The 27,133-nt window shown below is 36.6% G+C and overlaps 3 protein-coding genes across 7 annotated transcripts in view; all 3 read right to left on the bottom strand.

The window, feature by feature from the left end:
• Positions 1-150: 150 nt before the first annotated feature.
• Positions 151-8,845, bottom strand: rbm14b (RNA binding motif protein 14b). Of its 5 annotated transcripts, XR_010896359.1 has the most exons (6): positions 8,252-8,387; positions 7,160-7,512; positions 5,434-6,436; positions 4,965-5,183; positions 3,106-3,185; positions 151-2,699 (listed from the first exon to the last, which is right to left on the bottom strand). XR_010896359.1 is itself a non-coding variant. In XM_067399835.1 (5 exons), the coding sequence occupies exons 2-5, from the start codon at positions 7,506-7,508 to the stop codon at positions 4,143-4,145; spliced, it is 1,725 nt and encodes a 574-aa protein (XP_067255936.1). In that variant the 5' UTR covers positions 7,509-7,512; positions 8,731-8,845; the 3' UTR covers positions 151-4,142. The 5 variants fall into 5 exon arrangements, 4 of the variants coding, with proteins under 4 accessions (XP_067255936.1, XP_067255935.1, XP_067255938.1 ...); XM_067399835.1 differs by lacking the exon at positions 8,252-8,387 and adding an exon at positions 8,731-8,845 and having other exon boundaries at positions 151-4,296; XM_067399834.1 differs by having other exon boundaries at positions 151-4,296; positions 8,252-8,388.
• Positions 8,846-9,154: 309 nt separating this feature from the next.
• LOC137030607 (copper chaperone for superoxide dismutase-like) lies at positions 9,155-15,480 on the bottom strand. The gene is made up of 8 exons (XM_067401021.1): positions 15,398-15,480; positions 14,691-14,763; positions 14,474-14,611; positions 14,206-14,380; positions 13,933-13,993; positions 11,871-11,948; positions 11,445-11,548; positions 9,155-10,029 (listed from the first exon to the last, which is right to left on the bottom strand). The coding sequence occupies exons 1-8, from the start codon at positions 15,419-15,421 to the stop codon at positions 9,876-9,878; spliced, it is 807 nt and encodes a 268-aa protein (XP_067257122.1). The 5' UTR covers positions 15,422-15,480; the 3' UTR covers positions 9,155-9,875.
• A 457-nt stretch (positions 15,481-15,937) lies between these two features.
• The window catches only part of LOC137030757 (serine/threonine-protein kinase D3-like), a 32,883-nt gene continuing 21,687 nt past the window's right edge, over positions 15,938-27,133 (bottom strand). The window contains exons 8-18 of the mRNA XM_067401193.1: positions 26,669-26,801; positions 26,463-26,586; positions 25,732-25,809; positions 24,361-24,574; positions 20,240-20,268; positions 19,961-20,140; positions 19,700-19,861; positions 18,366-18,464; positions 17,858-18,125; positions 16,274-16,359; positions 15,938-16,108 (exon numbers count right to left, since the gene is read on the bottom strand). Coding sequence (XP_067257294.1) covers positions 15,938-16,108; positions 16,274-16,359; positions 17,858-18,125; positions 18,366-18,464; positions 19,700-19,861; positions 19,961-20,140; positions 20,240-20,268; positions 24,361-24,574; positions 25,732-25,809; positions 26,463-26,586; positions 26,669-26,801 — 1,544 coding nt within the window. The remainder of the gene's footprint in view (positions 16,109-16,273; positions 16,360-17,857; positions 18,126-18,365; positions 18,465-19,699; positions 19,862-19,960; positions 20,141-20,239; positions 20,269-24,360; positions 24,575-25,731; positions 25,810-26,462; positions 26,587-26,668; positions 26,802-27,133) is intronic.

Genomic DNA, 27,133 nt, shown 5'->3' with positions numbered 1-27,133 from the left:
TATGCTACCTAAAAGGTGTTAGAGGCGGGACACGCTGTACATTGGGACCAATTAATGGAGGCTCTTTTTGTGTAGGGGAGGGATAGACCTCATTCACGCCTACTTGTGCCCTCCACTTTTCTAAGAACACCTGTTGTCCTTGGCAGTATTCTATATAATTACCCAAGCAGCAGTTCTGGGGCCAGTTTAAAAACATCCAGCTAACAGCTATAGATTGAAAATAGATGCACAAGCAGTTCCCAGGCCTGTTTCCCCCTTAATAAAAAGTAATGTCTGTACCTTTGCTGTACATAAATTACTACACACAGTTGTGCTATCACATTTAGATCAAACAGAAAACAGTCTGTAATAGGTTATAAGGTTATATTTTTTTATGGGAAAATGTAATTTTTTTGTTTGATTGTTTTGCGAGCAATAATTTACTTCCTAAACAAGAAATCATTCTTTACAGTTATGACAAGAAAACGAGCACAACATAACATATGCTGTCATAGTACTAGTTTATTGCAGTAAGCATGCGATGCCAATCAGTGTTCATGCAGAAGCTGGTGTAGGAGAGTACATTTTACCGCAAGGTTTTTTTGCAATATACACACAATAACAAATCATGCATATATTAGAAGGTGATAAAAACATTACGACCAGCTCATATCGTATCACCTGCAATAGAAATTATTCTTGTTTCATACATGAGTTATAAAAATGATTACTGGAGTTTCATTTACACTCAGTAGGGGTATCCTTATAAAGGGATTAAAAAAGATCCCTAAAAAATAAAAAGGAAAGAATGAAAAACAAAAGAAAATACTGGAGCGGAGCTTTCTAAATATAAATAGGACACACCCCTTAGAAATTGTGTTATTGTTATTGTCCGGTTTGTGCAAGAAGGGTGACGATATCAAGGGAGGAAGTAGTCAGAGAGAGCATTCTGTTATCCATGGAAATTGTGGAGCGTATACCATTTAGATTCAAAGAGATTTAAGCAGAAAATGTATGTTGGAGAAGGTGAGGGATTCATTTGATATTACAGAACTGAGATCCTGAATTGAAGGTTCCTCTCAAACACCGCTTATATTTATCTGCCACAGACATCCATTATCATTAACGAATGCCACAGACATCACAGAAATCTGTCAACCACAAATATCTGCATGTCAAAGACCTTCATACCATTGACACTGAGAGTACCATGGTTCCTCTGTCTCTGAATAACATTCATATCTTATTTCAGGTAATAGACAGTTCCTCACCCTACAGAAGAATAATCTTGTCCTTATTCCTTCATTTCTACAGGCAAAGGTAAATGGCCACTATGGAATTGCTTCCACTGACACACAAAAAGCAATGCAGATGTATGTGACAATGCATGTGAAGATGCTAGATGTCTTGGTATGTTTTGATAAGGAAAGAAGAATCATCACCTCATGTGGCTGTAAAATCAAGAACAACAGCACCTTCTAGTGAGATAAACCACACTATCATGCTCCCTCTGGAGGAAAGGTCCTGCAAGTAACCCTCAGGCAGCTTAGGTTCAGCAGTGTTTTTTTTGTTTTTTTATAGGACATTCCTCTACCAGGTATGCAATCTAAATTGTGCTACCTACTTACAGTACATTCAGCTATTTCAAACAAACATCATAATATCAGACTCTCATTTGAACAGGTAACACAATGTAGCTTTAAGATTACCATGTCTTTTAATCTGACAAAAATTGGGTAAACCCTAACTATCTGGGATGACTTTGCCTACTGTCAAACTAGTAGGCAAAAGCAGATATTTATTATAAGAATGATATGCTGGGTTTTGGCTCAGCAATTTATCACAGTCAAGCACTGCCCTCCAAGATAAGGGATGCCAGTGTCACTGAGTCCAAATGAGAGTCTTGCAACTAAAATATTGGCCAGTGCCTTGTGTCTAATCAAAGAGCTTTTGGGAATGCGTTCAAGCAGTGGTTAACACTGAACAAACGTAACAATTAGCACTGGGGATGCGGCGAGGGCGGCGGTGAGTTGGGCGTTAACGGCGAGTAGACTCGAAGAAGCCTGGGGGGCAGGGGTTAAATCAAATAAACAAACTAAAAATGCACATGGAATGGGGGCCACGCGAGGTCGACGATACTGGAGGAACTCTTGAGCAAGGTCCACATTTGTCAAGCCTACAAGTAGTTTGACTAGCAAGCACTCACCTTTGTCACAGACCTTTATCAGCCACCCCTGCTAACTTGTTTTATGTAATCTTTTATGCAGTGACAAATAATTACATTCATTCAGACACTTTTGGACACACTATCACCACATTCTCTCCAAAGCTAAACCAACAGATCAATTATTAGAGCACCAAGCACCAACCCATTACCCAGACACACTAACCACAGAAGCAGTAAATAGTCACCCCCGCCGCCACCCCTTTTGGCAGTGACAGATAGTAGCATAACACTGGTGTTTAGAGAACCCCATTGGCTACAGCACTGGTGACAAGAGGTGAGGAATCTACAAGAGGGGTGGGGTGGTGGTGAGGAGAAATACAGCGGATACACGGTCAGGCGCAAACGCTATCAGGGAGGACGACAGGTTGAAAGGGGGCGAGGCGCAGTGCGTTTACCTGAATGGAGTCAGAGAGACCTTCCCGTTCATTGCGCGATGCTAACTTTCTTCCCCCCATACCAGCACTGCTTATGGTGTCCACAGTTCCGTAGGGACCTAGTTTAGTTGGAACAGTCACATCAGAAAGCGTTTGATTTTGGGGGGTGTAACAAGAAATAAAAAAGAAACATGCACAATGGAAGCAGATGCGAGCGAAGCCTTGTGGGATATATCTTGAATTTACATTTGCAGCCCCATCATGTAAAAATATCAGAAAAGGAATTGTAAAATGGTTTTACAATGTGGGTGCCTCCTGACACTTGCACATGAAAATGTTTTACAATATGCTTGCGTCATAAAAGCATAGTCATCATTGTACCACACTGTTAAAGAAGCTGCATGGGTACTATGGGTGGTTAAAAAGTACCAAAAGCTTGGCTGAAGATTTTGCTGCTCCTGGGGAAGGGGTTTGGTATGGTGTGTGCAGCTGGGGGGTATAGAGTGGGGTTGCCCCCAGACTTACCCCATCCATAGTGACAGGGGTGAGATTGGGATCAGTCTCTAGTCCTTTAGCTTCTTTTCGGGGCTCCGATTCATACGAGTCTGGTCGTTTCACAAAGGAAAAACAATCATGAAACATCAAAAGGCAAGAATAGCTAAAGCTCCAAGCAAAAGCTCTTGAGTTTCCTCTGTAAATGATCAGGCAGGCTCTTTATTTGAAGGCTTGTTATAGTCAGTAAAGATCATGTACAGATCTTTAAGTCTTCTCTTCTGAGAACACTTGCGGCAAAAAACAATTACTGTGATAGATACTACAGACATGAATGTCGATGCAAAATGTTTTCTAAGATCACATTCACACACTGGCATCCTTAGCACGAAGGTGCAAACAGGGGCATGGTAAACAAATGAAATACTGTCACTAAATGAGAGGCAGATGCAAAGAGAGATGAAGAGATGCAGTGAGGGTCATCTATGGAGTTGCAGCAGCGAAATGAGCAGGAAGACTGAAAGAAACTGATAGGAATCTCCCAATTCATTTAATCCCAAATCACAGCACCACAGAAAATACAGCACTTTCGTGTAGCCTTAATCCAGTTTCACATTATAAGACTACAGATAAAAAAATAGCAAACTTGAATACATTTCTCTACTAAGGCATAAGAATCATAGGCTACTTATGATTTTGGCTGTTTTTCTACAAAAATGAGAATTTTGGCTATAAACAATCATTGCGAAAAAGCCACAAGAAAGAACATTGTGTCTCTCTTATAGCTGTAAACAAAAGTTAAAAATTAAAAAGAGTATGACTCTTTAAAATGATACGTGAATCCCTTATCACTGTTTATAAAAACATGATAGCAATAATAAAAACACTTACAAAAACAGATTCTACAATGCATCATGGCAGTTAAGTTGGCGAGCATAGAGACGCTCCCATAAGACAGATCCCAGCAAAAGCTGACTAGCTAAACCTTCCTTTGATTGGTTGCCCATACATCACCATATCTATGGAAGTAGCTACATTAAAGTTGGTGGGGAGAGAAGTCACAGTGTCTTTCAGCTTTCAGGATGGGTGGACAGGGATGGAAGGGTGGGGTTATAGGTCATCACTAAAGTTTCTCCCATCTGAGGTGTAAGGGATGCGTATGTATGTGCGTGAGGATCGAGGTCGCTTCTCTCCTGTTGTGTCAACCAATGGAAAGCATACACACTATACCAGTCCCAGAGAAAAACAAGAAACACACAAAGACGTGAAAAATACTTTCCAACCCTGGTCCTACACTTCACACACCTTTGGAGTAAACATACATTCAACGTATTTAAATGCACTGAAATCTAGTATCTTAATAACAAAATGAATGTGTAAACTGTTAAAGATCATATAACTATAATCAAGCAATATTTAAAAAGATCAAGTCGAGTATTCATTCATAGACTACAAACACTTAAGAATATAAAAGTTAAAAAGCATCATGGCTAGTGCCTAATCTACCCCTCAAAACTAATTGGCTATAGATTGAAGGTTTCTTTAAACAGACAATGTGTTATATTGGTTAAGTGTGCAGGAATGAGAGCATGCGGTTTCCCTTTTCAGCCCTGACTACACTGGGTGTGTGTGAGATCAGAACCAAGGTTAGAGACTCCAGTCTATAGTTAAAACTGACACAGCCACCGTCTTCAACCCAAGCGCACACACGTCAAACATACACCTGTGGTTTCTTTCTGACACACACACACACACACGCAGCACAAGGAAAGGAGAGGCAGAGAGGACGTGGAGCACACTATCGGAAGGGTGTTTCAGGGGTGTGTAGGGCGAGTTCGGGGCGGCGGAGGAGGGGCTCCTTGTGCGACGGCGGAATCGGCGGTGGCTCATACACGCGAGGTGTTGCCATGGCGATGGCAGCAGCGGCAGGCACGGGGGCGGCGGGCAGCACTGGCCTGAGGGAGTCGAGCGTTGCCACCTGCTGAGTAGGGACACCAGGCAGAGTCTGCAGTGCGGACATCGCTGCAAGGTGGTTGGGAGGTGGGTACGCATACTGGTACTGTGGATATTGCTGCAGCTGCTGGTACTGCTGGTAGTATTCCGCGTAATATCTGGGAGAAAAGGAGGAGAGAAAACACACATGCACATCCACGCAGACAGGAAAAGAGACAGAAATCACACAGACATGCATATACAAACAAATGTATAGACCATTAGACAGGTAGAGAAACACAAACACAGAAACACATTTACACGCATACACACACACACACACATAACCACCTCTGTAAATCGGTACTAAAAAGCCAACATTTGGAAATTTACAAACTTTTGCTGTAATCATTTAGTACGTGTCTTTACCTGGCTATAGGGTCGTCCTCCTGTGCAGCGGCTTCCTCTCGACCTGCAGGTGTGGGCAACAAGGCTCTGCGCTTAGCCCTCTGGTACATAAATGGTTTCATAACAGGGTCTGGCAGTAGTGGGGCAGATCTTCTTAGTGGACTCCGGTCCCTCTCTCCAGACTTTGAGCTAGCCTGTTGCTGTTCAGCTAGCACTTGCTGTCCTTGTGCAAAGTAGTGCGCCCTTGCTGCCTCAAAGAAAGCTGCTGTGTCAGCTGCCCCTAGAGCCCCGTAAGCTGGGGTAGCACTGTAGAGAGCCGGTGCTACAGTATAAGCTGGGTTAACAGCAGTACCTGCTGGTACCTCCATGCTCGGCGCTGCAGCTAGGAACACTGGATTTGCTACAGCGGGCGTGTAAACCTGTGGACCATATGCAGCAGCGGCAGCTGCAGCGGCTGCGACTGCGCCACTTGTCATCTGCCCATAGAGAGCTGGGTTAACAGAGCCATACATTTGTGCGGCAGCTGCAGCAGCACTGTTGTTCAGTGCCTGACTTGCAACTGTCCCACTGTAGAGCTGATTGGCCACTGTTCCATACACTTGACTAGCTAGTGCTCCATAGACCGCTGGTGCCACCGCTGTTCCACCTTCCGCCCTTGCACCAGCCGCTGTAAGACCAGTCAAAGCAGCATAAGTGGGGTCAAAAGTTGAGGTGTTGTATACGGAATTGTGGACACTCTGTTGAACCTGCAGCGGAAGGCCAGCAGCTGCAGCAGCGGCTGCGGCTAACACGGCTGCTTGGCTCTGGTACTGCTCCAGGGTGGGCTTACCAGCTGGGCATTCACCTGCATAGTGACCCTGTTTTCCGCAGCTCACACATGGGATTTTCCCAGTTGGAGCCTGCTTACTTGGCTGAACTTTGGACAGCTCCACGGATAGTGGTCGTCCTTTGAAAGAAGTCCCATGCAACGCCTCAATAGCCTGCAGCGCATCCTCCTTGTTCTCCATGTGTACAAAAGCATAACCTGCAGAAGAAAACAATCTTATTATTTATGGGGTCCAGCTATTAAATGGTACAATAATGCAAAACCATGTGGTGCCCTGCATGAGCTCTAACACATATTTTAAGTCAAGTCACCTTTATTTTTTATAGCACTTTATACAATAAAAAATTATTCATAACAGCTTCACAATAATAAACAGGAAAGTATCGGAATTAATGATACAAACTTCAAATATGAAACAAGGTCACATTCTGCTTTAAAGCAGCTGTAGCAAAATAAGTGTCATTCAGCTCAGTGATGATTTATATCAGTTCAATAACTGTGTTAAGTTAATTCATTATGGAACAAGTTCAAATCTATAAGCAGTTCTACTGAAGATAAGAGTTTTGTTATTCAGGTTGAGAGTTCAATGTTGATCCAATTTAGTTCAATAACAGTGTTGTTGATACTGTAAACTTCATAGGTTTTGGAAGAAGAATGATTCAGCTATATAGCAGAAGACAAAAGTGTCATTATTGAGATTACCCACAAACACCACTTTAAATCAGTGGTAGCCAAACTAGCTCTTGAAGAGCTACCTTACTGTAGACTTCAGTTCCAACCTTGGTCCAACACACCTGCCTGTTTATTTTGAAGTTGGTTCAGGTGAATTTGATTAGGGTTGTAGCTGAACTCTGAAGGATGGTATCCCTCCATGAGCAGGGTTGGCTACCCATGCATTATAACTACTTGATAATCTCTTACCTTTCACCTTATCACACTCCAAAACTTTCCCAAAGGTCTGAAACAGCTCCTGGAGGTCTTCTGTGGTGCACATACTACTCAGATTACCCACAAACACCTTCGTTGAGTGGAGTGGGCGTCCTCGGGACTCTTCGACCACGAGGTTACGACCTTTAAACTCTCGGCCATTGAGCTCCCGGATGGCACGTTCAGCAGCGCCCTCTCCTTGCAGGTGTACGAAGGCAAACTGCCTCAAAACGCTACAGCTAACAACCTGGCCGTACGACTCAAAGATGGCTGACAGTTCTTCTTGTGTGGTATCCAGGGCCAGATTCCCCACGAAAAGCTTAACCGTGTGGCCCTTATCCATTGTGCTGAAATGAGTGAAAGACGATTTTTCAATAATTGACATATCAGACAAGGACATAAAAACGTGTGTAAGTACAATTTGAAAAGTGAGGGGTTATTATTCCCTTACAAAATGTGGCTATACCATGGTACAGTGATGGCATCAATATTAAATATTATTCCATCACAGTCTTATAGTAATCTGAAATAAATACCATGATGTTAGTGAATGACTATCGTACACGGGTGTTTCATAAAATACCAAGGTACTGCTATGGAAATACCATGCTATTCAGACATGTCCCCAAAACAACAACAGTGTCGTTTTGTACTTTTTTGTTAGCGTCATTTCCCATTATTTGGGGAAAGAAATGCATAGATTTATACAGGTTTGAAGAATAATAGGTACATAATGGTTTGTCCTTTGTGAAAACAACATGTGTTAATTTGTTTGACGTGACAAACGAAAGTCCTAAGGTAAAGATGACACGGTGTTTTTCATAACAATATCTTAAAAATACATATCACGTTTAATTAAATTTAGTCATCACAGCACATTAACAACGTAAATTATTCACACGAAAAACAATGGAATATATCTAGAAAACATTTATTCAGCATAAATGAATTAGTTGCAGTGACAAAGCCACAGCAATCTGGTGACGCAGTGTAAACACGTTCACTTCCTCAATGTAACAGCTCACGGAACGAGCACACAAACAAACATCACACATTAAAGGATAACGGAGTTCTTTTAACACTTACGAATCTTATGAACCCATTTAAACGAACGCTCGGACGTATAAATTTGAGAAACGCTGACTCGCCGTTCTCTTTATAGCGCGCAGGCGTCAACTACACGAGTAGCGCGTGTCGAGTGATTTACTGAATGTAACATTTCTGACACCAGATGTTTACAAAACACTCCCGAATCTCTTCTGTCATTAACAACACAAACGTCCGCGATGCAGCGACATAGTTTTATATTTCCATTGTACACGTGTGTGCAGATTTACTATTCATTCTTTCCAAAAGAAATCTCTAGATGACTCATTTTGAGATGATTTTTTGGGTGTCCCCGCGCCCCCAAACCCTTTGCGTTTTTCTCTAAATCACACCGAGGGCTTGGCTACATCATTCCATGTTTCATCGGTAATCGTTAACTATTGATCCTATATGATGAATTATGGAATTGCTTAAAACAAACGCATATAGAGAGGGAGAAAAAAAATCTTCCATCTTACCTAAGCGGTGCGGGGTTTCAAAATGGTCGGTCCACTTCCGTTCTTTAGAAACGCTCTCATTCTTCAGCAGTGAGGACTGAGCGCATGCTGATGCATTCACTTACACATACTGTGCGTGCATCTCCATTGCTTGTACACTATGCATCATTTTTGTGTTTTTCTTGTTATGTTAAACAGGAGTTTAACAAAACTTAGGTTAAAGCAAGCAGAGACATTGCAAAAAAGCACTTTAAATGCACCATGGTACAATCACAGCATTTTTTAATCACAGATTTTTAGCTGCTTTCAGTAAAGTTTTGTTAACTTCTCTGAATCTGATATGTAATGTCAGCAACTCTGGGATGTTTTTTTTTTTTTTTTTTTAATAAAGAAAAACACAGTAATTTTTTTTTAATACATAGCATAATAAATTAATATTTTGGGCTTTTTTGGTCAAAACCGATGCTTGTTTTTTTGTTTTTTTTTATTGGCATCAAATATATGTTAAAAAATAGCACTGTTGTCTGTTTTTGTTAGTGGGAACATTATTAAACAGTTGCTTTTGATTTTATTTATTTATTCAATTATCTGTACAACAATAATCAAAAGTCATTTCAAACAATACAAAAATTACTTAGCTAATGGGAAATTCAGATTAATGTGAGGATAAAGTGTCATTACAGAAGTGCTGTTTATGATATGATTTTTTAAAAAAGGTTTACATAATTACCCCATCAAAAAAAAAAAAACATTTCCATTTTTTAAATCAGTCATCGTATAGTAATACTTTTCTCTCTCTCTCTCTCTTTTTTTTTTTTTAGCTTTTTCTAAATTTAAACTTTGATTTTGAAGTTACAGCAGAAATGTGTAAAATCAGACAAACTGACATTTAACGGAATGAATTGTCAGTGTCAAAATTTGAGAGAAATTTTGCCATACATCCACAACATCTACATATGATATTACATAGTTACACATGGTTTGATTTCTGTATTTGTAGCATGTGGATACAGAATTTGTCTCAGAATCTCATCTCAACCTGAATCTCTACATTCATGACCGCTTCAGACAGGCACATTTTTGGTCTCTTATCTCGTTCCTTCCGTATCTGTGCTTCACATCCATCTGCATTCCTTGACGTGTGTGAAGGTCGCATCCTCACCCCATTACAGATTAGCTGCCGGTGCATCAGTGACTTTCCGTCCTCTCCCAGCGATGGGCCGATCTCTCTCCTCCCACAGAGTCACACCATCACAGGCACAAATCTGTTTGGGGTTCTGAAACAAACCGGCCGATCGTGCAATGATTCCACATGCCAGCCTGAGAAAAGAGTGAGAGAGAGCAGACATTAAGCAAACACACACAGTCCACTGAAGAACATTAAACACAAGCGAATGAGCTCTGCACAGAATGGGATTTGATTTCTCTAAGAGTGAATACCAAGGTGGCTGCTTCACTTAAACCAGCGCATTATACAGACATTAGAAGAAGTGTTTTATCTTTTTGATCTCTGTCATTATGTTTTTGTCTAGATAACAAAAAAAAAAAAATGATTCAGACACAGTGATTAAGCACAGTTAGTCAGCAGACACAGAAGAACCCAATATTAATATGTGACATTGCAGTTTTTTGTCATCATGAAAGTTATTATCTGTATGCGTTTTAAAGCCATAACAGTTTAAACTTCTTATATACGCTTTTTTGAGTGCAACATCCTAAGCATGCACACAGAAAGCTGGCTGTCAGATGGAGTGTCGTGTGAGTATTAAACTAAATTCTCTTTTACGTCTTATTGCACTTAAACTGTCAAATACACACAAGGTTATGTCAAAAACACAAAGTTCACACAAACAGTTGGTTATGTCTGTGAATGTAAACAGCAGGGAAAGAAATTGCATGTGTATATTAGATCTGTGTATTAAAGTGACAGTAGCATAATATACAGTACCTACTGCTGTATATGCTGTTAATATGAACAAAACAACAACAACAAAAAAAAACAGAAAATTACTCACTGCTTTTGATTAAATAATTTTAGTTGCTTTAATACATTTCTTGCTTGAATGCTGCTGTTAAATGCTTTAGTGAGGAGATAAACATGGCGGACTGTGTACAGCTCACTCAGGGGAGGAGCTAAGCTGATAGGGCAGATTCCATCGTCAGTCATGGGCGGAGCTTCACCATACTCTTACAAAAGAGTAGAAATTTGGAACCGCTCATTCTGAGAGACTGCTTATGATTTATGGGGATTATAAAAAAAAAAAAAGAGTGGTTGGATTTTTATCATTATAGGCTGGTTGTTTACACACACTGTGGATGCACATCTGTGTTCAAACACCTTATAAAAGTTTAAGTATATACGTATATCCAACTTAATTTGCATACATGCAGTACACTTTAGTAAAGTGATTAGATACTATATAGCAAATGTCAACTGTTTGATTGTTTATATAGTCGCAAAATGTAAACTGTATTAGCACGCAGCTCTGTATATAAAGTTGGATATGTAAGTACATTCAACTTTATCCACAAACACACAGTACACTAAAGCGATATATATATACTACATAGAAAATCTCAACTGCTCGATTGTTTATATCATATCAAAATGTAACTATATTATAGGAAACTAATCTGCTAAATGAGACATGAAGATATTATCAACATTAACAGCGTGATTTTAAAGCTGCGCTGAAACAATGTGTTGTGAAAAAAGCTATTCAATTAAAATTCACCTCTCTCCTGAGTTTCCTGTTATTTTGGACAGCTCGTGACTGCCACGGCCCAAATCATCCTCCCCAGAATCCACCACCAGAGATCGACCAATCACATCCCACACCTGTCAAACAGTGAGCAGGAGAAACATCATAGCATTGCATATCATATATGAACACGTGGCCTTGGTGAGTAAATAAAAACTTCACAAATCAGTGCATGACTATTTTCAGATGATATGAGAGTAAAAAGAGAGGTGTAACCATGAAATACATGTAGTGACAGAGGTTAATCTAGTGTAATTAACGTAATAACAGAGGCTCTAGATAATTACATATGTAAATCCAACACTTCGCTGTAGGGTTTATAAACACACAACTGACTGCTTATACTGGCAGCACCTTCAAGCAACACAGGACTGTATTTTGAAATCTTAGCTTTATTACCTTTATCTGAGAGTCTTCTAGCCGGAATGAAGCTCTGCCATCAGGGCCAGCCGTAATATTTCCCAGATCACCAACATGCTAGAGCGCAGACAGAGTCACAGCATTACTCCAGACCTCCAAACCTCTTTACCCACAACCATTTATTTTCCTTATAGAGTCAATGTTAGTCGATATAACTAAAATATGAAAATAAAAAGAATAGAAAACACTAAATTCTGTCATTGCTTCTTTAAAAAACTAAATAAATATAATTAGTATCATTTAACATATATAATACATTTATTATTAATACACAAACACTATATAAATATAATTAGAAACATGAATAATATATAAATCAATACAATACATTAAATGTATACTCTCTCTCTCTCTCTCTCTCTCTCTCTCTATATATATATATATATATATATATATATATATATATATATAGCAAAAAATAGAATAAAAAATTATGTTACTGCTTCTTAAAAATATATAAATATAATTAGAAACACTAGAAATATATATATTTATTATTAATACATAAATTAAATGTATATAATAAATAAATGATATATATAATAATAAACATGATAAAAATAAATAGTAAAAAATAAATAATAAAAATAAAGCATAAAATAGAAAAATAAAAATACAAAATTCTGATTTTGCTTCTTACAAAATAGTTAACTATTATTATAAACATTCATATATATATATATATATATATATATATATATATATATATATATATATATATGTGTATGTATATATATATATATATATATATATATATATATATATATATATATATTATACACACCAAAATAAAATGATATATAAAAAAATAATAAGTAAATAAATAAATGAATAAAAAATTACAACAGTAATATAAATAAGTAATTAAAAATACATTAGTTCTTAGTTCTATTACAGTATTACCATAGTTTTTAGAACATTTTAGACACTGTAAAATCATTGACTATAAGTTTTACATAAGGGGTCACACAAGGTTAGAATGTGTTCAATAATCATTTTTCTTGGTGAATAACAATAGAAATCTCCCATATTTTTGTAGCCAAGGCTTTAAAGACACAGTATGTAGACTTTTCGCCACTAGAGGTCGCCTATTCAAAACAAAGGCGTAGCTTGATGACACCGAATTTGAGCACAGAATCTTGGGAGATGTCGTCTTCACATTTACAGCCAGTGGAAAAGAATTGGGATAGGACTTGGGCAGAAATCATGTTCATGGATGAGACAATTAATGTTACTGTAGTATAGAGCAGAGCAAGGCAGAGTTGGAGCTGAATGAGGCCACTGGAGCGATTGCTAATGAGAGACAATACGCGTCTCGAGAGCAGCTGAACTTTTATTATGCCACAGTCACTGCTTCCACCTCTTCCAGTCAAGCATATGTGGGGTAAAGCAGCACTGTTTTATCATATTAGATACAATTGAGTGTGTTGCTGATGAGCAAACACTGTGAGACACTTGTTGCGCACTGCAGTAAGCTAGATCGATTTTAGAATATCATATTAATAAATGATAGATGGCTTGTGCTGATAAATGGCATGCAATTAAATAAAAAAATATTGTATGATGTAAATATTACTGTTATGCTATGTTAGCTATTTGACAAAATAGCGTTTTTTTCATTTAAACAATAAGATTAAACGTGTAGAGCTATATAACAATAATTGTGTTGAGCTATATAACAATAATTAATTTTCTGTCTATAAATGTAATCAAACAGTTGTTCCCTTGTCCAATAAAACATGTAATATATTTAAACATCTTTGGGGTTTCCATGGTTTCTACAAAATAAAACCGAAATCGAGGGTAATGCGAGTATGACGTCACTGATAGGCAACGCACGGACAGTCGGACACATCCATGTCCTGGTTAAAAATTGCTTATTGCTCTGGATTTAAACATTCTTGGAAACATTTGGGATAATGTATGTACACAAGTCAACAAAATATATAACACTGTTCTAGTGGTTTTTGGATATTTTAATATTCATTTTTGTGCATAAACAGAAGCTAATAACTAAATGTAAATGTAAAACTAAATGTACCCTCTCGGAGTCCTGAGGAGCTCCATGCTGCTTCCTGAATGGATTGAAGTGATCTCCACAGCTGAAGGACAGAGAGCACAAATACGATTGTGATTATTTAGAAAACACTGTGCTGGACAAAGTCATATGCATGGAAATATTTGATTCTGATATCTGATTTGAGCTATAAACAAGGAAATTTAGTGTGCATTGAGTTTCATGCTCCGGAACCCATTATAACAAACACAGACTGATGCTTGCCATGCTTGATTTAAAGGTCAAAGGTCATGATACCTCATGCAATCCTGTGTGAGATCGCCCAATTCATGCACATGCAGGCCGTGTGCTCCAGGCGCCAGCCCGTCAATCGTTCCGTCAATCAAACAGCGTTCCTGTGACAGCTGCAGGAATCGGACCACGCCCTGCACTAGCCCCGCCCCACTGACCATCGCCACGGCAGCGCCCAGGTCTGATATACAACAACACACACAGATAAGAACCTTAAGGCCTGTTTCACGCTGTTCACATTGTGCTTTCACATTAAGAACGTTTCTGCTCGCACCTGATTCTGAGCTGCCCATTCCTTTCAGCACCGCCCGTCTGCCTGTGCTTTCAATGAGACTCTGGACCTGTAGTGAGGTGAGCGCCGTTTCAACCAGAACTTCCTCCTTAGCCAGGTTTATGTGCACTGATTTCACTCCTAAACACACACATACAAACATATGAATGTTATAATATCTCATGACACAGAAAAGTGTTTCATGTTGTGCTTGACTCACCTGGTTCTTTCTCCAAGACGGCCTTTACAGCATTAACACAGCTGTCACATGACATCTGCACCGCAAACTCAATCTGCGCAAACGGGCAAATAATATGGACATTTTTTTTAAATGAATGAATAAGAGAAAGTGTATATGTAAATATTTATTATCTTTTTCCAAGATTTTAATCACCCCTTTTCAGTTCACCTAAATCTGTGACAAATATATATTTTTAAAAATACAAATAATGTAGTGTGTATATATATATATATATATATATATATATATATATATATATATATATATATATATATTATAATCTCATAATAAACAGCATGTATTATAATTTATATTAAGTTTAAATTAGTTTTGGATTAAGTTTAGCATGTCACACTGCAGAACACTGTCATGTCAGACAATAAAAATCATAGTCCAGACATATCCATAATATTCCTGAATCTGTTTTGACAGTTTCATAAGTCGAAATAATTATGAACAGCATGTAAAAATGAAGAGGAAAATAACTGTGCAAGCCATCAAAGATAACACGATAACAATAATATGAATGTAACTTGACTCGAATGAAAGACGTTATTACAGTTGATCTACTAATATTCTTCGTAAACAAATAATTTTAATTGAACACACCTCACTTTAATACATGTAATTAAACCCCTAACAGTATTTATTTTCAAAATAATTAATCTTAAAGTCATTATTCGCACCTTCGCTGTTCTGTTTGTGTCCATCTCTGGTTCGCACGTTGATAATGACGTACGCGGAAGTTCCGCGCTCAGAAAACGTAATAAAATAAAAGTCCTATTAAGGAAAGAGAACATGCCAATAACAAAATAATAGTCACGGATGAACATCTTGGAGAGGCACAAATAATTTTGGATTAGCTTTGATTAAACAAACATTAAATCGAATAAAATAAAACAGCAACAAACTAACCAAAAACTTTAATAAAAATAGCAGTTTTGTAATTCTTTTTGTTATGATAGTTACCCAGAAATGAATCGGAAGTGTTTTCATTTATTCCAACTTAGTCTAGTAATGATTTTCAGGGTGTGTGTTGAGTGCATATCATCAACATCATACTTACAGTATATGAGATAAGAAACAAACCAAGAGGTTAGTTTTTTCTTATTTTATTGAAAAATATCTCAAACATTATATCACATGAAAATATTTGGATATACATCACAGCAGATTCACAGAGTTGTTCATATAATACAATATTCACAGTTATATTAATATACAATCTAAACGGCTGTTTTCTGCACTTCATTTGCTGCTTCTGCTAAATGTTCTGGGAAGCTGAGGCCTTTCTCCAGGGCGTAGGATCTCCAGTGCTCATCGTCCGCCTCATGAGTGAGATACCGATATCCCATCCGCTGCTCAAACTCCCGCAGGTCACACCACATCTGGAAGTTCTGCAGCAGGACAAATGGACAAGATATGCATAAATGATACAGTGTTCATTTGTCCATCCAGTCAACGCACTGAAATGACTTGGCAAATGTTAACACTGGTGTTTTAGTAAATTAAACATGCCAGTAATATATATATTGGATTCGGTTGATTGTAAGTCAACAGACCTGAAACCAGGGATGACCCATCGCTTTGCCAACACTGAACCTGCGTCTCACCACCACCTGCAGCAGGTTATTGATCAGATTCACAGCTGAGAGAGAGAGAGAGAGAGAGAAATAAATGAACAGAGAGAAGGAAAACAGACTGAAGACAATAAGCATGACTATTAATAAAAAAGAAATTAATGCACTATATTTTGTTATAATAATATTAATAGTTTAATATTTTGTCCTAGACAGTATTCACCTCTAAACTATGCACCATTTATTGTATTATTTATTTTATTAATACAGTGTTAAAAATAGAGCAGAGTTATTTAAAATCCAATTCATGGAAGACGTCTGTCATCTGGTGGGGAAAAAATCATGATAAATCACATCTAACATAAAAGTTTGTAAATAAATATGTGACCCTGGACCACAAAACCAGTCATAAATCACACAGGTATATTTGTAGCAATAGCCAACAATACATTGTATGGCTGAAAATGATCGATTTTATGCCAAAAATCATTAGGATATTAAGTAAAGATCATGTTCCATGAAGATATTTTGTAAGTTTCCTACTGTAAATATATCAACAACAAAAAAGAGTGGATATTCATTGCTAAGGACTTCATTTGGGCAACTTTAAAGGCAATTTTCTCAATATTTTGATTATATTGTACACTCAGACTCAAAATTTTCAAATATTGTCCTATCCTAACAAGCCAATCATCATATGGAAAGTATCATATGGAAATTACGGAAGAGGATTAGGGCCAAGCAATAATAAAAAATTAAAACCATCTCGAGATTAAAGTTGTTAAATTTTGAGAAAAAACTCGTTAAATTTCGAGAAAAAAGTCGAAATAAAATGTTGAGAATAAACTCATTAAATTACAAGAAAAATGACGTTAAATTTCGAGAAAAAAGTCGAGATAAAATGTTGAGAATAAACTCGTTAAATTTCAAGAAAAAAGTCGAGATAAAATGTTGAGAATAAACTCGTTAAATTTCAAGAAAAAAGTATTTTTTTAATGAGTTTATTCTCAACATTTTATCACAACCTTTTTCTCGAAATTTAACGAGTTTATTTTCAACATTTTATTTCAACTTTTTTCTCGAAATTTAACAACTTTAATCTTGAGATGGTTTTAATTTTTATTATTGCTTGGCCCTAATCCTCTTCTGTAGGAAATACATCAATGGAAAGCTTATTTTTTCAACTTTGAGATTTATACATCATCTGAAATTTAAAAACTGTATATATATATATATATATATATATATATATATATATATATATATATATATATATATTTGTGTGTGTGTGTGTGTTGATAGATAGATATATAGATAGATAGATAGATAGATAGATAGATAGATAGATAGATAGATAGATAGATAGATAGATAGATAGATAGATAGATAGATAGATAGATAGATAGATATTTACAAACTATGTTAGATGCAATTAATTGCGATTAATCGATTTGACAGCACAAAGTTTTAAAATACATGAGAGTAAGTGATGACAGAATTTTTGGTGAACTATTCCTTTAATACCCTTTAAACCCTTCAGTTTTAGCATCATTAGTTGTTTCTTACCCTCCAGCGAGATGAGGGACCACGGCTGCCGTGGATACATGAACGACGCATTAGTGATCTGCTGATTAATGTCCTCATCCTCGTTGAAAGGAAACGTCCCACTCAGACTGACATATAAAATCACTCCCACTGCCCACATGTCCAGAGAGCGATTGTAACCATGACTTCTGATGACCTCAGGTGCCAGGTACGCTGGGGTCCCGACGACTGAGCGCCGGAACGACTTCTCTCCGATGATGCGAGCAAAACCAAAGTCACATAGTTTGACCTGAAACAGAGATGACCATGATCATGATTTTGGATTTCTGGATACCACATGACTTTTTTCCCCCTGAAATTTACACATTTAGACATTACACATTTACACATTCATGCATTTGGTTTTTGCATTCCTTATTTGAGCAGTTATAAAGCAATATGAATAGGAAACATGCAATTCTAGACTTTACTCAAGCTGTCAAAATAACTGGAAATCATGAGTAAAGAGTGATATATGACAGAATCAGACCTGAGGAAAGGGTTCAGGTGAAGCCAGCAGCACATTCTCTGGTTTCAAGTCACAGTGTGCAATGTGTCTCAAGTGCAGGTACCTCAGAGCCTCCAAAACCTTCAATGCCAACAACAGATCAACAGGTCAGCAATTAAAGCTAGAGATTGTGCATGAAGGCAAAAAAAAACAAAAAATAAAAAAAAAAAAAGAGCAAAATTAACTGATTTGCACTCTTAAAAATAAAGGTTACAAAAGGGTTTTTTCACAACGATGCCACAAAACCACAATTTTTGGTTCCCCAAAGAACCTCTCAGTGAACACTTCTACAATTTTTTAGTGTGTGAAGAACATTCTAAAATCTAAAGAACTTTTTTCCACAGTAAAGGACATTTTGTGTAATTGAAGGATTCCAAGGATGTTAAAGGATACTCATGGAACCATCAATGCCAATAAACTTTTATTTTTAACCCTAGTAATACATTAAAAAGCACCTGTTGGATTCCTGTTTGCTTATAAAACAGTCATAACTTAATATTTTCAACTAAAGCCATATTGTATCTGATCAGTAACTTCTCATTAATGAGTGAAAGTAAGTACGTTTTCACCATGCTATTCATTTACCCCCTTTTTATTATGCAAAATTCTTTGAAATGTAAAATTTAACAAGAGTAAAAAAAAACAGGGTGATGCAAGAAAATATATACTTTCTATCAATATTTTTGAAAAATTTTCTTTGAATACATCATATGAAATTTATAAGAATATATAATATGAGAATTACCCGTATGAGATCCATTGACTTAAATGTATTCAAATAAATTCATTTGAACTCGAAACAAAACAATTCAAACAAAATGTGTTAAAATTTAGTTTAAAAGGTTATATCTCTTAATAAGTTTTTTTTTTTTTTTTTTTTGACAGTCTTAACACATATCCATGTTTCATTTTCATACTAAAAACTATGGATTTTGTAGAAATGTTTATGTACCTCTTCCAAAAGAACACGAATGCATTAGGAGGGTTAGGAGTGTATGAAGAAGATCTATGGGAAGTGGATTAATGTGCGATTAATGCACAACAGTTTTCAATATGGATAATAAGCTAATTTTAATTGTTAAATATTTATTTATTACTGTATTTTTGATCAAATAAATGCAGCCTTGGTGAGCAGAAAGGATAAAATGTAAAAATAACCATGAAAAACCTCCTCCTCCTTCAACATTATGGAAATATTAGCTATGATTATGTCAAGTAAAACCTACAAGACAGATAAAGGAACTTCAGCAATTGGTTCTCCCCCAAAAATGGGACTAATGTTAGAGGAACATTGTGTTTTCAGTGAGCTTCATTACCTGGGTGACAAGAAAACGTGTGGTGCGTTCAGGCAGACGGCCGTTCTCATGAGATAAAATCATTTCTAACATGTCGCTGTGGAGCTTCTCCATGACAACGAAAGTATATTCCATCGTCTCAAACATGCCTTCTAAACAAATGACTCCTGGATGAGACAGTTTCTGAAACACACACACACACACATCTGGAAGATATAACAACAACAACAACAACAACAAAATAGTTTGAACTGTGGGGAAAATTACATCTTAAACTTATACCTGCAATATGGAGACCTCATTTTTAGTCTGCATCTCCTGTTTGGATGGAAACCGGGTTTTATCGATGACTTTAACGGCAACTGGACGGCCCGTCTGCCTGTGAGTGCCTCCGTAAACTACCCCGAACTGACCCGAACCCAAAATTTCATCAGAGAAGATCTGATACAGCTCACTGATGTCCTGAAACACACAGACACATTCAGGGGGTTTGAGTTTTCTTTGAAACGCAGCAGTTGTTGTTTAGGAAACATCTTTACACCAAATAATTCAGTGTCTCACCTGGGTCTCGTCACCATTCTTTCCATCAGCTGGCAAGAGAGGAATTGTAACTTTATTTAACATTATAGACATAAAAATACATAGAACTTTACAGTAAAGTCTCGTTTGTTAGTTAATGCAACATGAACAATGAACAATATGTTTTTCAGCATCTTTGTTCATGTTAGTTAATAAAAATACAATTGTTTATTGTTTGTTTGTTAGTGCATTAATATTATGCACTAACATAGATATATATTTAAAGTTATGTCTTTCCAACTGTATCAACACACATACAGTACACTCACATAAAACAATATATACTATATAGCAAATCTCAACTGCTTGATTGCTTGTATCGTCGCAAAATGTAAATTACCACACCCCACATGAAAAAATACTGTAGTAATTTATAGTAAATACTATAGGGTTTTTGAACCATACTATAGTAAATTGTAGTATACTGTATTATAGTATTTACAACACTTTATTAATGAAGGCTAGTTAATACCATAGTATTAACTATAGTGAACTGATAAACTGAATAAATACTGTAGTATACTTTAGTTTTTACTAAAGTAAACTGTAGTGTATTCACTGTAGTATAATATACCCTATAGTTGTAGAAAAATTAGTACAGTATTCGGTAAAGTAATTTGTTTTTATTACTAAAGTTGTTATATTACCACAGCAACTATAGAATTACCACTATAAAATTAATTCAAGTGCTTTACTATATGGTTCAAAAACACTACAGTATTTACTATAAATGCAACTATAAGGCATGGAGGTACAGAGTTCAACAGTTCCCAACCCCTTTTTCAGCAGTGTTAGTTCCAGAAGTATTTTTCCCCATTTTTCTCCCATAGGGATTTCAAAAAAGTCTTTATTAAAGCGTTTTAAGCCATGAATCATGCCAACCAGCTTTGAGGTGAATCACAACACTACAAAATTTGATTTGAAGCAAAAAACTTTTTGAAAATCAGACAAAAAGACAAAGGTACAAGACTGTGTACTTAACGGCTTTAGTGAGGGAAAGAACTACAATCCCATGAAGCATTGTGAACAGCACAATCGAATTAAAAACGGAGAAATATAAAACTACTCATTTACAAATGTCAATTATATGTATGAAAACAATATATCAGGGTTTCTGCAGGAATCTTCAAATCTAATTTAATGCTTTTTAATGCCTTTTTTAATGCCATTTTTACCGTATTTAATGCCATACACGACCCATGACTAATCATTTTATATATATATATATATATATATATATATACACACACACACATATACACACGCACTCAATTGCAACCAGTTTGACTATAATGCAATGATGAAAGTACAGCATATCACTCTGAACTGAATTAGAAATGGCTCAGGACACAGCTTAATTTGTCAATGTATTTAAATCTATCAGCTTGGATAATGAAGGAAAAAAAAAAGCTCACAAACTGAACTTTTAAAGGCTAAAACTTAATCTATGTAAAGTTAAAATCAAAACGGTACAATTTCTAATAGACTTTGAGTAAGAGAGAACTAGAGCATTTTCCCCCTTAACTATTAATAATAGTAATAAGTCAGAGTGGCATGTGAGAAATGGTCTAATCAATGGCCTCTTCCCCTGAAAAATCACTACCATACATTTCAAGCCACTTAGACAGTAATCAACAATTATACCACTTAAATCAGTCAAAAGAGACAGGGTTTTGTGACAAAACATTGCATGACAACAAATCATCTGCACAAAAAACAAAATCAAAGTGAACTTTAACAGCAGATCTCAAGCTGATGAGGGAGACTGAATCATATACAGGTGTTTTTTGATCAATTCAATCCCTAAGAGTGTGCATTTGCAAACTCTAAATGGGTTACATGCACCACCTTTAAAATGAGTCATGTTGTTTAACAGAAATTCTACTACTAAGTTGAGAGCCACAATTATTCAAAAAAGCTTTCTTTTGTAAAAGTGTGTGCAAACCAACAAACCAGTAACTGTAACAGAGTAATTGTAAGTGTGTAATTATAACGAAATGTAAGCTGACTACCACCTTGGACTTCAAGAAGAGAATAATTTTAAACATCAGAAAGACGGCTCTTCAATACGCTCTAAACTTTTTAAAAGCATTCAATTAAAATTCAAGTGCTATAGAAATAGCAGTTTAACTGTTTAAAGGGTTAGTTTACCCCAAAATGAAACTTCTGTCATTTATTACTCACCCTCATGTCGTTTCACACCCGTAAGACCTTCATTAATCTTCGGAACACAAATAAGGATATTTAATTGAAATCCGATGGCTCCGTGAGGCCTTCATAGGGACCAATGACATTTCCTCTCTCAAGATCCATTAATGTACTAAAAACATATTTAAATCAGTTCATGTGAGTACAGTGGTTCAATATTAATATTATAAAGTGACGAGAATATTTTTGGTGCTTCAAAAAAACTAAACGACTTATTTAGTGATGACCGATTTCAAAACACTGTTTCAGGAAGATTCGGATCATAAATGAATCAGTGTGTTGAATCAGCTGTTCGGAGCGCCAAAGTCACGTGATTTCAGCCACTGGTGGTTTGACACGTGATCTGAATCATGATTCGATACGCTGATTCATTATGCTCCAATGCTTCCTGAAGCAGTGTTTTGAAATCGGTCATCACTAAATAAGTCGTTATTTTGTTTTTTTGGCGCTCCAAAAATATTCTCGTCGCTTTATAATATTAATATTAAACCACTGTACTAACATGAACTGATTTAGATGTGTTTTTAGTACCTTTATGGATCTTGAGAGAAGAAATGTCATTAACTCTCTATGAAGGCCTCACAGAGCCATCGGATTTCAACTAAAATATCTTAATTTGTGTTACAAAGATTAACAAAGGTCTTAAGGGTGTGGAGCAACATGAGGGTGAGTAATAAATGACAGAATTTTCATTTTTGGGTAAACTAACCCTTTAAGAGAATTAATGGTGCCTTAATTCGGATGTTTTTAGTTCCAACTCTGACTCAAGATTTTTCAATTCATTGCATTTTTCCTTGTATCTCCTCCGTAGAGTATTAGATTTTGTGATCATTTGAGCCATGAGTGTGTTTGATTTGTTTTCGGCCTGCTCAGCGAGTTGATCAGCATCCTTCTGAAGGCTGGCGCACACCTCCATCAACACCCCCCTTTTCTTTTTCAGTTCTTCCAGCTCATCTTCCAATGCTTTTCTCTTTAATCCACGCATAGCTCCCTCTCTCTTCCTCCTCTCTTCATCAAGGTAGATCCTGTATCTGGTCCTAGCTGAGGCTACAGAAACCAGTAGTTCCTTTGTGAGGGACACTTTGAGAACCCCCCCAGAAGCGCTTACTTGGTCGCAGACCAGTCTCTGGGCCTCAACAGTTTCTTCTTTTATATTGCAAGTCTCTACTTCCCTGTTTACCGAGAAGCCTCTCTCTACTGTAGCGACATAAAATAAAAGTTATTAATTATGAAGCCTGTATTTAAAATAAATTGCTTCTATAAAATTTTCTTTGAAACAATCAAAAATTTTAATGCCTGGAGGAATCAAATTTAATGCTTTTCAATGCCATTTAAGGCCTTAATTTTGACAAAATCCATTTAATGACTTTTAATGCTTTTCAATGCCCCGCGGATACCCTGTATATCTAAAGTTTATTGCAAAATATGCAAATATACACAAACATTTCAGTATTTTGAGATGAGAGAGATCAAATTGATTCACAGTGGTTCATGGGAGTGGGCGGAGCTAAAGAGATCTTTTGGAGCATGTTACTTTTTTCAACTCTCTGATTGGTGTAATTTTCTGTACAGCATCATGGGTAATGTAGTTTTTAACTACACGATTATTTTAAACATAAGCTGAAATAATGCAGGCTGACGTCTTCAATAGAAGCAAATACCATAGATTAACAACGTTTTTGTTCAAAATCAATTTCCTTATGGAGAAAACGAATGGACTTTTTACTTCCGGAACCCAATTGTTGCACTCTATTAAGATATTATAAACTTTAACATCATGATTTTCTGTAAAGCTTCTTTGAAACAAGCACTATACAAATAGTATACATAGTATACACAATACATAGTTTCAAGAATAGGACATCATTAATTATCATTAATAATTTGGGTCTAACCGGTGGCGTCTGTCGTTTCGCATGCGGTGCCCTGAACCGGTCTGAGAGCCAGATTGAGAGCTGATTCCCAGGATGGGCCTTCCTGATCCGCAAACACACAGTACACCAGTGATCCCGTCAGCAGCTCGAATGAGTGTGCGCTGTTGCCTGGCAACACTGGAACCGTGAGCTGAGCCGGGCCCCGAACCTGCAGCACCTCTGACAGAGAGATCTCCTAAAATCAAGAATACACACATATCTTAAAGTCCCCCTGTGGTAAAAAATCATGTTTTTAATGTTGCTCAAATGTCTATCTAGTGTTTTTAACATGCTTTAAGACAAACCATGTGCAAATTTATAAGTCAACACCATTGCTGAGTATTTTCTACTTAAAACTGCAGTAGACCAAAGACAGTCTCAAACGCACGGTTTGAAATCGCTGGCGTTTCTGACGTCACAAACTACCTTGTAACCAAAGCCACTAGATGACAAGCCTGCAACCATTAGCCAAAAAAGTGAAACGGCTAATGCTAATGCTGCAGTTGCGGTAAAGATTGTCGGTACGCAGGAAAGGAGACCAGAGGCCATTACATGATAGGCTGAGAGGTGCTGCATGTGATTAAGTTAGCAGTAATGCTTTCTCCAATGGTAAGAGATACAGACCCTCTCATCATCCTATAATAATACAATCTCTGTTGGCAGGCTTTAGCATATCATTAACTGACTACGAACGGGAGCCTCAAAAGAAAGTTATCCTGGTAGGCTATATTTTTCTACTGATTAAAAAAATTGGGTAGATTTAGCAATATGGCGGGTGTATGATGTATTTTACTATGCTATGATGAACTATTTGCCTTTCTCCATTGACGTTCTGAGTTGTTCAAAGTATTTCTGAGGATACTGATTGTTAGAAGGCAGCTGTCTGACTGAATGTGAACATGGTTTGTGTAACATTAGTTATAACACAATATTAGCTGTTTGATAATGTAGTCATGCAAAATGCTAATCAAATTATTTACCATTATATGTCCGACGTTGTAAAAAGCGATAGCATTGTGCAGAATTTACCTCAGTAAGTTGACCGAGTGGATCTTGTCTGAGCTCGTGTGAGTGAGTGGAGGCGGGGCTAATTATCATATTCATAGATCCATGTATATTAAATAAGGCAAGAGTTAAACTATTGTAAGGCAAACTATTTTCACAGAAAAAAACATTTAAATATGTAATTTTGGTGATCAAAGATGAGTTTTAAGGGATAAAATTATTGACTAGTCCCCCTTAAGAACTTCATGAAAGGCCTAATATGAATTATGTGTTAAATGTGGCTGTATTTTTCATTATGAAGTGTTAAATTGTTAAAGGTGACATGATACAGCATAAAAATGAACAAACCTTATAGTACTTGCTGCTGGTTTCATTCGGGTACAGGGTGATACATTTCACATCTAATACCCAGTAGTGACGTTTTCTCTGCAAAGAAAAAAAAAAAAACATTACCTGCATTATTTAACTTGTGGGAATGTTGAGGGAACGCAAAAACATTAAAATATTTTTTTTTCCCCTCCCATCTCATATTTTTTCCATCACCATGTCCCTTTAGGGGTTCTGTACTATGTACACGTAGAAGAAATTACTACTTTTATTCAGCAATGATGCATTACAATTGATTAAAACTGACAGTAAAGACATTTATAATTACAAAAGATTCCCATTTCAAATAAATGCTCTTCTTTTGAACTTTCTATTCATCTAAGAATCCTGGAAAAATATATATTAATGTTTCCACAAAAATATGAAGCAGCACAACTGTTTTCAACATTGATAATAATCAGAAATGTTTATTGAGCATCAAATCAGCATATTAGAATGATTTCTAATGGATCATGTGACACTGAAGACTGGAGTAATGATGATGAAAATTCAGCTTTTATCACAGGAATAGATTACATTTGAAAATATATTCACATATAAACAGTTATTTTTAATTGTAATAATATTTCACATTTTTGCTGTATTTTTGATCAAATTAATGCAGCCTTGGTGAGCAGAAACATAAAAAAAAAAAACTTACTGACCCCAAACTTTTGAACAGTAGTGCATATTATAATAGAAGAGTTTCTCACCATTGTGTCAGTGCTGGTGTAGTGGATTAACCAGCCTTTCTTCAACACTCCACTGGCTCTTCTCTTACTGTGTTTGAGAGACTGCACCACTCGCATCAGAGGAATATTACTGCTGAAACACGGCCTGACAGACACACAGAGACAGACATAAACACCTGACCTCTCTCTGAAGTGCTGCATTGATTAGGTGTGATCTGAATCCTTACGCGACAGGAGGCTGTAGAGACATCATCTGCTCTGAAGGCGGCGGGTCTTTATATCGCAGCTCTTCATAAAGAGCGTTTACTGACACCACTGCAGCATTCTCCTCAGACTCCGGCTCCTGACTCGTGTCAGCCTCTGAGAACACAGTACGATTACTTTATTCACTTTATGACACACAATCCTTCAAAAATCATTCTAATATGCTGATTTGCTGCTTAAAAACATTTCTTATTAATATCAAGGCTGAACACAGTTGTGCTGCTTCATATTTTTATTACATCTGTGATAATTTTTTAGGATTTTTATAGATAGGAACAGCATTTATTTCAAAAAGAAATATTATTGCATGTTTGCTGAAAAAAATGTATTAGTTTCTAAAAAAAAAAAAGATAGAAAAAAAAAATGTACTGACACCAAACTTTTCAACACTAGTCTGTATAAATTTCAATATCACATTAAGGAAGCTT

Source organism: Chanodichthys erythropterus, chromosome 11 (assembly GCF_024489055.1).
Source record: "Chanodichthys erythropterus isolate Z2021 chromosome 11, ASM2448905v1, whole genome shotgun sequence".
NCBI lineage: Eukaryota > Metazoa > Chordata > Actinopteri > Cypriniformes > Xenocyprididae > Chanodichthys > Chanodichthys erythropterus.
The sequence above is the reverse complement of the archived record's forward strand: the minus strand, read 5'-3'. Positions and strand labels throughout refer to the sequence as shown.

Coding starts and splice junctions, on each gene's coding strand:
- LOC137030607 (XM_067401021.1), bottom strand. CDS start 15,421: ATGGACACAAACAGAACAGCGAAG. Junction 11,949..13,932: donor CTCCTCAGGACTCCGAGAGG/GTACATTTAGTT, acceptor TCTGCGCTCTAG/CATGTTGGTGATCTGGGAAA. Junction 10,030..11,444: donor ACAGGAAACTCAGGAGAGAG/GTGAATTTTAAT, acceptor CTCTTTTCTCAG/GCTGGCATGTGGAATCATTG.
- rbm14b (XM_067399835.1), bottom strand. CDS start 7,508: ATGGATAAGGGCCACACGGTTAAGCTTTTCGTGGGGAATCTGGCCCTG. Junction 5,184..5,433: donor GAGGACGACCCTATAGCCAG/GTAAAGACACGT, acceptor CTTTTCTCCCAG/ATATTACGCGGAATACTACC. Junction 4,297..4,964: donor GCCATGGCAACACCTCGCGT/GTATGAGCCACC, acceptor GGACTGGTATAG/TGTGTATGCTTTCCATTGGT.